This window comes from Ischnura elegans, chromosome 4, assembly GCF_921293095.1.
Source record: "Ischnura elegans chromosome 4, ioIscEleg1.1, whole genome shotgun sequence".
In the NCBI taxonomy this organism is placed as follows: domain Eukaryota; kingdom Metazoa; phylum Arthropoda; class Insecta; order Odonata; family Coenagrionidae; genus Ischnura; species Ischnura elegans.
In genome coordinates this window covers 111,459,701-111,475,653 of record NC_060249.1, presented here as the reverse complement: position 1 = coordinate 111,475,653, position 15,953 = coordinate 111,459,701, and the positions used below count along the sequence as shown (strand labels likewise).

At 38.6% G+C, this 15,953-nt stretch overlaps 1 protein-coding gene across 1 annotated transcript in view; it reads left to right on the top strand.

Annotated features, from left to right (window-relative positions):
- The first annotated feature begins 2,213 nt into the window (after nucleotides 1-2,213).
- The window catches only part of LOC124158217, a 37,418-nt gene continuing 23,678 nt past the window's right edge, over nucleotides 2,214-15,953 (top strand). Inside the window, exons 1-3 of the mRNA XM_046533405.1 lie at nucleotides 2,214-2,373; nucleotides 5,369-5,574; nucleotides 8,131-8,266. Coding sequence (XP_046389361.1) covers nucleotides 2,214-2,373; nucleotides 5,369-5,574; nucleotides 8,131-8,266 — 502 coding nt within the window. The remainder of the gene's footprint in view (nucleotides 2,374-5,368; nucleotides 5,575-8,130; nucleotides 8,267-15,953) is intronic.

Below are 15,953 nucleotides of genomic sequence, written 5' to 3'. Positions count from 1 at the left end.
ACATTTCCCACAACAACCGGGGTTGTATGGCTACCTACTTAGAATGGCCATTACCCGTGTTTTTGAAGGGTGGTAATTATTTAAAATATTAATTCGTTTATGTTAAAACTATTGATACATTTATTGAGCTTTATATAACCTCTTTCTTCGTTTACCAATTCTACTGAGTGATTTTTTACTTATCTTTTTACAATAAAAATTTTTTAAATGAACAGCGGTCACGTCGCACCTGCTTCTCCTGTCCTGACCTATCACATACCGCTCGGCATGGCAGATATGCTGCTTATTTCCATTCAAAATGTAATAAAGAATGTAAAATACAAAAACTGCTAACTAAAAGATCAAAATCGTCGGACGAAATATAGTCTAGTAATTTCCTGACTTAAATACACGTTGCCGTTACAAATGAACACTTAACATGCCATTTTGACGGGTGTTGGCCTTTTAAGGTATAACTCCATTCCAATGTGAAAACATTAAATTATATCTACCCTGCAAAATAAGTCAATGTTCTCCCTTACAATATTATGCTTTGCATATATCTCTGTCTTTACGAGTCATCTTTGTCAAAGTGTCTCCATTTTGGTAGTTTACTTATAATGACATATTACCCTCGTGACTTTTACTGACGGCTGACCGAGCGCAAGGCTATAGCGTGCGAGATTATCAAGCGCGAGGATCAAGAGGTTCAAACCGCACCGAAACATTTGGGGTTGGGGTTCCCCCTTCAAACCTTTTGGGGTCGGGGATACCCCCTTCGAGCCTTTTTCGGTAAGGCTTTGGCAGAGTGGCGCGCCTTCTTAATTCAAGGTACTTACTAACTCCTGTTTCTGGTGAACAGGGATCAGGTTCCAAAAAACGTGTTACTTTTCTCCTCCATGGTTAATAAATCGTAAAAAAAGTCCGTGAAAAAGTAATTAAGGTCAGATATGTTTTCAGCTCCGCCAAAAGGTGTTGAATGGAAATTTATTCCTTTCCTCAATGTCTTCTGGCTACTTCTCCCTTATTCTTTGCCTTAACGAATAAATGCGGTTCCGAGGGAAAGCGATATCGTCTTTTAACTTAGTCAACTTCTTGCCCTCATACTAACAAGATATCCTACACTGATGTTATTCCAGTGAAGTGACTATGTCTAATGTCAGATGTTTGTAATCGGAAAACAGTATGGAAATCAAAATGTAGGTATATATTTTTGTTCACGCGAAGTAAGTTTGTAACAAAACTCAATTTTAGGTCTTAATTTCGATTTCAAACTTTTCATAATCTCAATTAGCCACAGTAGATTCAATGAAATGATTAGTTAAAATTGTCGATAAGAGTTTTGATACAAGTAATTGTTAAATTTATAACAAGAATTTAAAGCTGTAAACGGAATATGAAATCGTAAATATATTAGAAATAATTTGCAAACAGCAGCGAAATAGGTGTCACATTGGGTTGTATTGAAGCAAAATGAAGTTTCGAGAAAGTGTGAATGCATGAAGGGCAATGGGAAAAGACGAGTAGAAGTCTCCTGCGATGGCAGTATAGCGAAATAGAAGACGACACAGGATAAAATTAAGTTAAAAGCAGGAGAAAAAAATAAAAATGTCTTGCCATCATTTTTCTTTGGGGGATAAGAAAAGGTGATAACGGCACGTATTTCTCCTTTCCCTCTGAGTGGTTGGGGTAAAACAGTTGGGGAATGCAAAAGGAGGAAAAGGAGATCGGTGGAGAAAATAAAAGAAAGTGACGAGGCGTCTCCTAACGCTTCAACAGCTTCTTTTCCCCTACTCCTCCCCCCCCCCCCTACTCCTTTACTCCGGTCCTGTAAAAGAATAGGCGAGTGCACGTCTTATCCGTCTCGCTGCCTCCGAGGCTCAGCAAAGATCCCCCTTCATATATGTGCCCTAGTCTCACGAAGCTGCTATTCACTTATCGTAGTGAATTAGTGCCCATGGAAGACGCTGGGTCTCCGACATGATGTGGTGAAAACAAAGCATTGCCCTGTAGAGCTACTGCGTAAATGCACATCATTGTTCCCACTGATGTATGATTTTGGCATAAACGGTATGTTTCTGCTCTGGTTCTACCATTATTTCATATCACGTGTCCAATGAACTCATCGCACTGTCATCGCCAAAGATTACTCCCATAATGCGCTTATGTACGCATAATGAGCGAATGAAACGTGTGGGAGGGGAAAAGAGAATGTAGAAAGTGGCACGGAGCTCATGGCAGGCACAGAGGCTAGCATAGCCTTTCAGCGTAGAAATGGAAATCCTAGCCGATTGGACAATTCGAGTCAACGTGGAGCATCAAGGCGGCAGCTTGCCGTCATCCCTCCGCATGCTCTGTTGAAGAAAGGAAAACAAAGCATTGATATGATGATCCGTAATCTGCTTCGGCTAAATAGCTGGGGGCATCAAAATTTATTAAGGACTTTTTTTAACGGAGATTGAATCTAAAAATACCTGCTCAAATATTCACTACTGTGTTATTAATATGAAAAATATTTAAGGCAAAAGAAAAAGAAATATAAAAATAATAATCATTTTAAAAAATACGTCCTGTCTGTCCACATAGTACATGCATTGTCCAAATAGCAAAATTTGCCTGAATAACAGCCATATTTTTGTCACATTTTTGAATTTTTAAAAACATTTGTCGCATAGTTCAGTTCTGAAACGTCTATTTACGATAATTATTTCCCAAAAGTGTGTTACATTTTTAAAATAATTACCCGCTTTTAGACCGTTATTTTTTCTTTTTCGGCAGAAGGCCTCTGAGTTTTTATATGGAAATGAAAATATGTTTATCTTAAATTTATGGGAGGTCAAAGGGTCAACTTCGTTTCTTCTATTCGCATATTTACTACTGGATATCGTCATAAGCTTTCGATAGAGCCATTAATGTACAAAGGGAAAAATGTGAGAGACAAGTGGTAATGCGAGGAACCACTATCCTTTAGTGTCTTTTTTGAAATGAATTATTTTTGCTTCCACCGTTTTCAGGATAAAATATTTTCGTCGATAATGTATAGTTATTTGAGTATGCTAAATATCCTTTTTGGATTATTTAACTGAGGTAAATTGCATGGATTGCACTGTTTCATTAAAATATTCGTTTTAAAAATTATTTAATCAGTCAAAAATTTATGTACAAATTTATGTAAAAGTTTATGTTAATGCATGTAAACTTTCTATGTTCATTAAACGGATTTTCATATCATCAAATTCAAGTCAAATCATGATATTCTTGCATTTAATTCCGTCAATTACCAAATTTAAAGACTTGAGTTTAGGTTCTCAGAAAAAAATCCTCGGCGTTTAGAGGAGTCAAATTGTAAGATATAGAGACTGTAATCTGCCTTTTATTTTATATTACTGACGGTTTTTTTTAATGATTTTTTCGTTGCATTTTTAACATGCGGAAAGCAGATTTAGGGGATTGGGCTGAAATTTGTGTATTTTATGCTGATTATGGTGATATAATTGGCTTTCGTAATCCTTTTGGTATTAAAATTTCAGTATTGGAGTTTCGATTACCAAATTTGTTAATAATTTAGTTTTGACAAATAAAAAATGAACTTTGCAGAACATATTTACTTACAAGTTCTTCGATTTGGTGCAGATTGAATGAAAATCAGTTGGAATTTGTGGATTAATGGGCAAAGAGTTTAATTTTCTGACGTAATTTTTCAACATTTGAGTTTCTTCTGGATAAATGTGGACACAATTCCTAAAGTATCAAGGAGTCGCTCGTGAGACTTTAGAAATAAATTCTAATTATTATGGTTAAAATTTTATGCTGAGCGCCTTTCTGACACTTTCGAAACGTTGAAAATAATCAGTAACAACCTATATGTGGTATAGATGGATTTTAAGGGTCTTGATATCTAATTTTGATTGGTCTATAAAAAATTGCATAGCTACCATGTTAGAAAACTATAACAAAATACCATATTGAGTCCAATTATGATATATAACTTTCATCCTGTTGAAGAATAGTTAAATCAAACGATGACAAAGTCGCGGTGCTGCGAACAGAAATACAATATTGAGGTTTGGGACCATGAAGTCGTTTAGTAAAGGAGAGAGTGAATTTAAAGTTATGGGAAACCGTCGTCCAGAGTTGAGCGACGTATGCGAGGGAAAGGTCTTGCCTAACGGCCCTCGAGCACTTGTTGTGTTTATCCCGGACGAAGGGAGAGTCTAAATTGGCAAAAGTTTGGGGACGTGAGAGACAAGTTGAGCAGTGAAGAGCAATTGAGGGCCGGTTTGGAGACACGACGACGGCGCGCGAGGAAAGGGTGAAATATTTCATCCAGGCATTTTTTCATCGGTGTTTTACAGTTCTTTCATATAAATATATAGTGTTGATTTTATGTGACTTGCAGTGTAGGTATTGTTGATTAATTCCATAGATTGAGTTTTTTTCTGTCTCTCGAGCTCTATGTCTAACATTGGTTCGGTGTCTTGGAGTACTAGGCATATACTTCCAGACACTAAAATCAACATTACACATAGAGGTAAAGAGAAACAAAAAAATTAAACATATAGTGGCCACTGACAAAACGGTGAATTGCGGTAATCTTTCATGCACATTGCACATTCATGCATATTTTATGAGGAGAATATGAAAAAGGGCATTATTACTCTATTCTCTCTTATCCTAAAGGTAATTGGTATGAAAATTTTGCTAAGGAGTAATTATTTTCCTTTGCTAGGATTTGAACCCTGAACTCCTGAAGTTCTACTGTTAGCATAGGGAAGCTGTGAGCTTGGTAGCATAAAGGGTGAGGCAGCATAAACCGTTGGGCCTCGAATGCCAACAAAACCCTGCAAAGGAAGGTGATGACATATTTTTTCAAGTGGTAGAACACTTGGTGCGTATTCGTGAGATCCGGGTTAGAATCTCGGGTAAGGCAAATAATTTTCCCTTGCTATAATCTCCACACTCTCCAAACACAAAACACCTGTTTATTTGTAAAAAAACATTAGGCTAATCTTCAATTTTTTGTCCCTTAATTATCTAATTTTCTCAGCATAACTATGCACCGTTGTTTATAAATATCAAACGGAGGAAAGAACAGAATAGAAAAGCGTTCGTAGAATAGCATAACTAAAAAACATATTTTCGGAAGCGCTTTCAAAAAATAAAATGTTTTCTCTGCATAAAACTTCCCTACCTCCCTTTCTCTCCAACTTGGCTTCTTAGACCCAAGTTTTTAGTTCAAGAGACTCCGTAAATGTAAACCGTCATTCGCTTGGGGGTTGTTCCCAAAAAGGGGCGAAAAATCTGCGCCGTTGGGACGTGGTTAATCACTTGAATAGATAAAATTCAGATGAGTCGTCCTAAAACAATTTTCGCCCTGCCGTTTCCTCAGGTGGTCTTGGGATTCGTCTGCTGGAGGTGAGGATTCCTATGCACACGGTGAGAGACCAGAGTGCACGACTGGAGTGCTACTTCGACATGGAAGGCGAGTCCCTCTATTCCGTCAAGTGGTACAAGGACGGCAACGAGTTCTACAGATACCTCCCGAGGGACATGCCACCAGCCCAGGTCTTTCCACTGCCCGGAGTCTCCGTCGACGTGAGTACTTTTTTACCTACCTTAGTGCGCAGACTCAAATACCATCTTATACCCATCTTCCAGAGATGGATTAAGTAACTCGACTCAATTACAGGTACCTTTTAATTTTGTAACCAGTTACATGTATGATTTAGAATTAAAAAAGTAACGTCTTAATGTCAAGGCCGGCCGTTTTACACGGGACACGTCATTGCGAAATCTGGCGTATGTATGCATGCGCAGTCAAAATTGCGTCGTGTAAAGCGGTGAATTGCTAGAGCGCATGCGAGAATTAATGGATGAAAGATGGAAAAATAGCCCCTGCTCCCATTCCGAGCTCTTATTATTGCATTTTCAAAAAAAAATCATTGCCAATCCACACAAAAACGTGCCCCGTATAAAACGGTATTTAAAAATACTGTTGAAGTAACCGGTAACTCAGATACTTAGACTCAGCAGACTTGAGCAGACTTAAAGCTTAATCTTACAAAGTAATAAATATAGCATAAAACTTACTTCATAATACGTAATAAAATCCAAGTGCATCAAATTGCATCTTTCCTTACATTCTGATCCGTGCTTGCAGGTAGCTGGAATAATTTTGCTTACTGCAATTTGCTAAGTCTTTTCAATTTTCATGGCCATATTCCTATTTTTTCAATCATTTATGAATTTAGCCTTCATTTGTTTTAGAAAATGCACAAAAACAAATGAACTTTTATTACGGTAAAAATTTGGCAAAATTATTCGTCATCACCTAGGAAGCTTTGGATTGATGATATAATTACCCAATAGGATCGTTTCTTTGAGCTTGGAGATGGAGCTTTTACCTTCAAAATACTCACAGCAGTGTCGCGTTGAAGAAAGAATATGGCGCAGCACCATTAAATGAAAATACTTATAAAAATCGGCAGTTAAATTTCATTATCCTGGATTTCGCGTAATCCGTCGGCGTTTTCAGAGTCAAACATGACACAAGCTGCTAGCAGTCGTGCACAGAAAGTTTGAGGCTTATTATTCGTAGAATGGGAATGAAGAATGAAGGATTTCTCTCTCCATTTCCGTATTTCAGCCCTGCAACTTATTGTGCATAAGGGCTCGCTGCTTACTTTTTACCATGAAAATGCATGCGTGGATTGCAAATGCCAGACCGGTCAATATTATCTAACTGAGCTGAATATACTTCGAATTTTTACTTCATTCGACGTAATGCATTCTAAGAGAACTTCTGTGCAGCAACAAGAGCCTAGGCCAGCATTGAAATATGTTTTTACAAATGTTTGAACAGTTTTAACCATTTTAGTAATTTAATTCTTTACATTGTATTGGCAAAGAGTCAAAACTGGATTTTTCCGAGAAATTCGAAATTGTAAATAGCCGGGATAATATCCATAACGACGAAGTTTATATACCGAATTCAATCTCAATTTTCGATTTTAATTGAAATAGATTTTTTCATCAACACCCCCATCTCCCTATGTATGACCTCCCCCATTACTCAACTCCCCAGTCAACCTCTCTTTGCCATCGATGCTGCCCTTCCTCCCCATGAGCTAAACAGTATAAATAGAGGCTTGAAATAGGTTGCTTGCAATTTGGTAATGACGCAAAGCGTCAAAATTGGAAGGCGAGCATTAAATTTGTGTTGAATTCTCTCTTTCATTCTCATCCCATACATTGCTTTTCTACCAACCACGCACATGCAATGCGAAGAGGAAACGCAGCCTTAATTCATCTCCTGGGGAGATGCTTGCATTCGGTACATTCTTTGCTCTGATTGTGGTTGCGGCATTTGTATCGATTCCATGCCGTTTCCCACCCTCCCGAAAACCTTACCCCCTACCCGTTATACTCTTTATCCTCTCCCTCACGCCCCTCATTCCCACCCCTCTCAACAAAGCCCTTCTCCCCTTACCCGGAAGAACGAAGAACCACCTTACGTTCCCCAGAATCCACTACTTCATTTATTTCTTTCTTTCCTCGCCCGCTTGCCTTTATTCCAAAACTCGAAAATGTGGTAACCTCCAACGTTACCTTAATAAATGAAAAATGTTAAAATTAGAAAAATACTTGTAGCAACATTAACCATGGGTGCAAGCCAAGGGGGCTTGCACCCATGCTGCGCAAGTGTAAAATGAAATAGAAATAAAATTTTCATTTGAAATCAATCATGTAAACAATCCCTTCCTTCATCCGTTTGTCTCTATTCCTGAACAAGAAAGCGTGGAAACCTCTAACGTTGCAATAGTAAAGGGAAAATGGTAAAGTTTGAAAATAAAATCCTTATTACTACATTTATTCAAAGACTTGCACCTCTCCAACGCAAGTGTAAAATGAAATAGAACCAAATTTATAAAACAGATCCATTAAACGCATAGACAATAATGGGAATGAAGTATTCAAAGAAAGTATAGAAAAAAAATTGACAGCACTTCACAACATCCCTGCATCTCTCTTCGTGTGTGTTGGTGGCAGCTCTTTTTCGAGAGACGTGAGCAAAAACTCAACCTTTACATTTTCAAGCAACCATTTTCTTACTGATTTCATAAACTTTGTTTTTCTGCATCTTCCAATCAGATCCACAACTCGACGGAGAGCACGGTGGTGTTGTCCTCTGTGAACTTGTCGAGCAGCGGCCGCTACCGCTGCGAGGTGTCCGCCGAGGCCCCCTCCTTCCAGACTGTCTCCCAACACGGAGACATGGTCGTCGTTGGTGAGTTTCATTGTCATATCCACTTCAAGGAAATTACAGTGAACAGGTCGCAGTCTTCAATTCATGATGTGATTTGGATACTGTGATGTCGCAACCTTTTTCCTCTGATACAATAATTATCACTAATACTCTTAAGCGCTTTATTTCATCTCCTCCATCCAAAATGGCTCTCTCTCTCTAGCAATCCCCTGTTTACTCCCGATCACCATAGCACCCTCAACTCCAAAACACCAAAATAAATACAAATATGCATACAAATAACAAATATGCAATTTAAACATTAGTGCATAATTAATTGCGCCAAACATCATGAACACGACATTAAATTACTCAATATGTGAGGTGGATGCTCAATGTGGAACGTAGTTATAGTCTGTCCGAACACGGAAGGTGAGTAAAGAGATTAACGCACCACTCGGGAGCCCAACACTAGCCGCGTACCGTACGTCCGCCTTACAAAAGCCCGAGGTCCATCTCGAAAGAATCACGAATTGCACTCTACTCCGAAAAATTATCACCTAAAGGTAAGCGTATTTGGAATTTAAATTGCAGCTTCGATTTCTACTTTTCATTTCATCAAGTACTAATCTAAATACGTCAGAGATATGTTATGATCTCGATCATGTTTTCAAACTTTCGGAACAGTGATCTAGCGATGATTGCCTTGGCTCTAGATGAAGAGGAAAAAGAGGAAACTTTGAAGAGGCAAAGAAAGAGAACTTGGGTGGACAGTGCATGGAAATCAAGACTCATTGAGGGAGAATTTAATATCGTTTCATCGTCTCATGGATGATGAAATCAAGTTCTACGGATATTTTCGAATGATACAAAATACTTCAATTAGTTTTTCGCTCTCCATGTTGCACGAACCCGCACCGTCACCGTCAAAAAGTAAACGGAACAAGTCGTTGATGGTGCGGCCTCGGCGCGGTCTCCGAGCACGATGACGGTGGTGGCACGGTGCGGTGGTGTGTCTCCCTACGCGTTTGAATACATTGTTTTCCTTTCTCGCCGTAGCACGTCCAACACTCGGCCGTGTGTCGCCGCGGGCTCGGTGCGGTTATGTGTGTCCCGGCCTTAAGACGAATTTCAACATATTTTCAAAAATTTCCTAAGCCTGGTGATTAGCGCAGAGCAATCCATTTGCTCTAGACTTATTGTCATCGCAAGGCATAGGATTGAAACTTTTTCTTTATATTTTTGAAATATTTTAAATTATATTTCCTTCAACAATCCTAATTATAGTTTATTTCTCCAGGAAATCGTAATCAATTTGCCTTCACCGACTCGAGTAGAGATCTTTGCGATTCCTTTTTAATTGGCTCTGGTCGACAACACATTTAATGGCCGACTGCAGGAAATTCTGTTGTAATGTTTGTGATCCAATCAATCGTAGCATACTCCCGAAAGCACCTTCGATCACCAAGTGAGCATATCATATTTATGACAACTACTGCCATCTGTATTTGGAACCAAGTTCCTTCTGCGAGCTATATTTTACAAGCCACTCAAATGGACTTTAAATGGCAATAAATGTCTGGGTAAAACTTTGATTAACCCTAAGGTATTTTTCCAACTTTACCTCTTTATTGCAGAGGAGGCATTTCTTGTACTGGATGGCTATCGTCTCTTCTTCTTTCAATCATACATTAAACTTGGACATGCATGTTAACTTATTCCATTGACGATTTAGGTGGATAGTAATAAAATTGAAGTAATTACCCTTTGGTATTAGTTCAGATATAACGCTTTTTCATCTAAGGCTATCTTAACAATTACTCTCCAAAATGCATCACAAGTAATGAGAAATATGGAAAAATATGAAAAGAGATTTCACCGAAAATATGTCTCATTTTAATCTTATTTATAATTATGGATTTCTTTGATTGATTCAAGAAATGCTTTTCCTAGGGAAAAAGGAGTACTCGGGGCTAGGAAAATAGGTGAAGGGATTGCTTTAATTTTTAGTTTCTTTTGTTATTTTTACCGCGTCACTCAGAAAATTAATGCTTAATCACTGATATGGAAGGGGAAGAGAAAGTGTAAATATATAAAAAAAAGGCCATAGGGTTTTACTAGAGAAAACTAGTAGAGATTTACTAGAGATTTTGTAATGCTAGCGGGGGCTTAAAGCAGAACAGTCCCTTTCTCCTCATTTCCATCTCCCCGTTATTTTTGACGTCGAAATTATGGATAACCTTGATAATTCATTGAATTCACTCTCTGATGATTCAAAATTCATCCTCTGATTGCTGATAAGTTGTTTTGCCGTTGAAATAAGGTTACCTGATGCACGACTTGGTTTGACTGATGCAGCATAGAACCTGCACCGAGAATAAAAATAATTGATTGGTTTCACGTTCAATCATGTGCTTATTTGTTGATAAGAACCACAAAAATACCTTATTGCTTTCTTAATAAGATTTATGGATTGCACCGACTGATTAATTTTTTTGTCATGATAAGGAGGAGATTAAAGGTGATCATGCAAAGTTCACTATTAAAATCACCATCGACTCTTATGAGCAAGGCTCTCTCGCCGCCTTTCGTGTATAACGGTGAGTTAAAACCCTGGAAGTACAATGGGCGTCATCTCTTGAGAATCAGCCATAGAGTGCAATAAAAAGGCAATTTGAAATGCACTTCGCCTTATCGTATACCCTATCCACTTGAATCGCCGGTACTTCTATACCACTTAACGTTCAACTTTAAAACTTGTGTGAGTGGACGACCTAGAGTGTAATGGTAATATTAATCGGTAATGTTCCGTATTCTCTGAAGCATAGTGGATGGAGTATGAAAAGGGCTAAGAGGAAAAATTCCCGCGCTTGAAAGAAAAATATCGTAGATGGGATGGTATTTCTTTCTCTCGGACCAAACTCCTTTTTAAAGTCATTTACTGTTTCTTCCTCATCTAATAGCATTTACAAAACCCTTTTATTTCATAAACTTTTCCATCTATCCTCTTTCAAGTATCTTTTGGCGTATAAAATAGGTTTCTTACCACAACGCTCGACATTCATAAGTGTACTTATTTATTTTATGCTGATTATTTCTTGATTTTTCTGACTTCTCTTCTATTTCGCTGTTCTTCAATGCAAATAATTTTCTTGAGGGATATTTAGTGATTTGAATCGACTTTCTTATTACTTAGAACGTTTTTGTCTTTTGCATAAGAAAATTGGACACTTTTATTGCATCAAAGATCGATTATTTAGGCATTCTTGGACGTTTTCATTTCTTTATAATCCTCGGCAATTTGATCTCGCAATTTAGGGTTAAACTATTCGTACTCTGATCCGTCGTCCTGTGCAATGATTGCTCTATTTTTGTGTTTTTTACTACACTTTATGATAATGAACCGTTAAAAAATTATTTTCGATACATATGGCTTTTATTTCTCCTGTTGCTACCATACGTAATATAATATTCTATTGAGAATCACCTCAGCATTTATGTAACCCTTATAAATCAATATATTGGCCGATGTCAAATGACTCCAGTTCGCTTGTCATTATGAAAGTGATTTCTTAGTTTTATTGGGCAAAATTTATTTTCTGCTGTCTCAGGTAACATTTTCATTATAAGTAAATAAAAGACATATTTAAAATTGATAGATACTTGAAAAAATATTTGCTGCGAAATACGAAGTTCTTTTTTAATGGAATGTCTTATTCCAGCTTAATTCGTTCCTCATCAGAAAAAGTAATTGAATTTTGAAATTATGCGTTGAATGCAGAGAGTTGTTTCAAGTTCAATCGTGTAGTTCTAACGTATGGGTAAATTAAAAATTACTGCAAAATTTCCACGAATATTCTACGCACAATTTTTTTCATAATGACTTAGCAATTGTAGAAATTTGCCTGCAAAATAAGATTTACTGATGTGCCTCTGCATCTTTCAAGTCGTTTAACATCATCAAGTAATCAAATGGAGTTATAACACAATCCCATTGCATCTGTGTGCATTGAAAGCATGTCCTTTGCTCTGCTCCTTTTCTACCCTACTCAACCTGCTGTTCTCCACCGGTAACCCTTCGAGTCGATTACTTTACCGAAACTTTTCTTGCCTCCTCCGACGCGAGGAAGGCCACTGTTCCGGGTCCATCCGTCGTGGACCCAAAGGCATTTTGCCACAATAGTCAGCCACCCCTGTCGCTACCCCCTCCTAAGGAGCGCAATCCTCCTCAGAGTCCTTAGTCTCCTACCGGCAGCCAGCACCCCATGCTACCAAAAGGGTTCCACCTATGCACACTTTTCCCCTGAGGACCCGTGGAGTATGTAAATGAGATAATCTGCATAAAAATTGGGCAGCCCTTTGTACGTAGGACATCGAAGGTAGTTGAAGGACCTATTTCGAAGAACAAAGACGGAAGACGAAAAAAACAGTGGAAGAGGAGCGGGGTTTTGTGAGATAAGGAATGAGTATAAGAGGACGCTGTGTGTAGTGCCAGGAAGGAAAGAAAAATTGCAAGGTTTGGGTGATGAGGAAGAATTGGGGTATTGGATTGAAATGATTTTAACATGGTAATGTTTAATGGTAGACAATGAAGTACAGCACTAAGTGGTGCCGCATTCATATACATCTACATAATACCCCGCAAGCCGCCTAAAAGCCGTGGGGCTGGGGGTGTTAGGACACCAGTCGTTTACAAATAAAAAGGAAGTGCTCTAAGGAAATTACGAATAGCATTTACTTAAGTCCATTATGGTTCAGGGGGTAAACGAATTCCCATATCTATCCGTTCGGCCAAACATCTCTCTTAATTTATCGCTTCTATAGGACCTGGAAATATAGTGTGGCTCTAATATTATGTTCTCTGTGTCGCTCTTAAAGATATCCATTCTCAATTGTTCAAGTAATCCAAGCCAAGTGCAAGCAAGCCTAGCGCGCAGCCTCCGAGTTTCCAGCGGCTCCCACCCTAATTTTCTTAACATCTGCAAAATGCTATCTGTACGCCCGTAGCAGTTTTTTACGACCCGCGCGGCCTTCCTTTGTATTTTATTCAGTTCGCGGATAAAGTCTTTCTGTACCGGATCCCATACGCTCGCTGCATATTCAAGGAGCGGTCGGACGAGTGCGAAATAGCACCTTTCTTTTACTTTTTCATCCGAAAACCTTCTCGCAATACGCTTGACGAATCCTAATTTTTTCATTGTGACGCATAGTAGAAATCCACCGGCTTTATGTTTATTTGTGTTTTCATCGAAGGGAATATCGATGATTAGGTATTCCATAGAGGCTGCATGGGGTATCCCTCCGTTGCATTGGGATGGTCGACAAAGAAACGCTTGCCACATCGGAAGGCACCATTATCACGGATGCCTTTAGTTAAGGTGAGACCATTTTCAAACGGAGTGCAATCTATCCTATCTTTCTGGAGTATATAACCTCATAACTTATTCGCCTGGTGGTGACGTTGGGCGACGACCAAAACCTTAGTCGTAAATCTTTGTCCACCAAGCCAGTATTTCAAGTTGGGAAACTAGAAAAGTCACTCTTAAAGTCAAGGTAAAATCTTATGAATGCGGTGAATTTTGTAACAATTGGAACCATAATTCCGTAATTTTGGCCAATACAACTACGTAGGTATGCAACCGCGCATTGACTTGTTGAAGGAGGAACTTTGTCTCTTACAAATGAGGGCACATTTCTTGATTTCTACCATAAACCGGTCCAATAACGAGGCCTTATACTCTCCTGTTCTCGCATTTCTCTTGTATAAGCAGTCAATCTAGTTTATTTCGCATGGATCCCAATCTGATAAATAGTTTAAGAGACAAAATTTTGAGCTGCTATTATAGTTATAGATATATAAGCGATACATCTATCCGCCACTCGGTATATTTTTAACCACTTTCACTTCCTTTCAGCATTCGTGCTCCTATCCTCAATTTATTAATCTGTTGTTCTTTTTTAAATGGAATGGCAGGCAATGAAGTGATAATTTTTAGTCAGTAATCAACGTCGAACAGTGATATAAAAATTGGTTATTGTTTAATATTGAAAAGTATCTAGTTCATTCATTAATGCATCGATAACACAGCAATCACCACTCGTATAAAGTCATTTTATTACTTCCAAAATTGTATTACGCGGCGGGAAGTAATACTAATTTCCCACTGAAAAATGCTTGAATTTCTTCAAATTTGACGGCTGAATGTGAGAGGCTACTGCAGAACTCAAATGGAATAGGGTCTGTGGGCTTTTCGTGGTTATTTACAGCATCATTGAGAATTGATAGAAATATCTTATTTCATGAAATATGAGTTTTTTATGTACAATGGATTTTTTGACATTGTTAAATTTCAAAATACAGCAGACTCCCCATTATCCGGCTACGGTTTATCCGGGTTGCGGATTATCCGTGCATGATTTTTAACTCTCACTAAATTTTTTCCGCGATCTTTTAAAAAAAATCGGATGCAAAATCATCGGGTTTACGGCATTAACGCTAGGATACACCGGGCTTATTGTTTCCGTTAGAATCCCGTTCGTAAAACGGAAGCGATCACGTGCTAGTTGAATTCACGGGAGCACCGTGTTCCTGTTTTCCAAGCCTCGCAGTTCGCGACCGCGGTCCTTGATCACGGATACACGTCGCGCAGCAGTTGCAACCTGGGGAACCTGTGCAAGACGCGACTACATGGTGTAGTGCCTTACAGTGTAGTTTCCGACGTCGAGCATTGGTTTTGAAGCATTCGTGAGGCCTTACATGGAGCAGCAATAATGCGAGTACAACCATGTTATCGCCGCTAAAAATATCGCGAACCGGCGAAGAAAGCACGTAATGAGTCAGGGAAGCACTCTAAAATGACAGAATGAATGCATAAATAATAATTTATTGTTTGCTTTACGTAAATTATGAATATTACAAGACATTTAAGAGAAAGTTTGGATTATTCGTGTTTTCCGAGTATTCGTGCCGTCCCTCTCCATCATTAGTCCGGGTTATCGGGAGTATACTGTAATGATATTGTTCCCCAAAATAGTGGTAAAATTATGAAAATCTGATGACGAGCTAAACTCGTCAGTGCGCGATTTGTTTTCGGAAGTTCACGACGAGCTATACACGTAATTTCAGCAAAAGGGGTTAAAATAGCTATCGAAATCCGAATACCGGCATATTATGTTCATGCAACGCACGTATCCTGAATGTATGCAACCGTATTACCAGTGATGCCAAAATGGCCGCTGCGTCTTCACGGGGTGAATAGGAGAGAGCTTCTCAGTTTTGTGGAGGTAGAATACTTTGTACTCCCTCTTCTGTGTGCGTCCCACCCTGCTCTGTTCGTCTTTTTCCATCGATCTCTTTTGAAGGTAAAAATAATCCCTTCCCGCCACCTTATTTATTCTTCACATAAAACTAGAGATGATTGCATCCGTAGAGCACTCAAATTTAATTCCCATAGGTGAAATTTGTGAATGAGGTGGAGAAAGATTAAATAAAATTTTCAAGTGAGGGTAGGTCTGCGGAGCGGAAATGTTTTTGGCCGATGTGGAGCCTGGAAGAAAGTGGTTTCCTATGATATATTGCTGAAAAATACTTTAACCCTTTAGGAGAGTCGTATAGCCAGAAATTTATTTACTTTCATCCTCCATCCACCCCTTTTTTACCCACTATCCTAACAATCGCACTCATTCCATTTTCTTTATCCAAACCCTCCTAATTTTCGGAGTGGAAGGC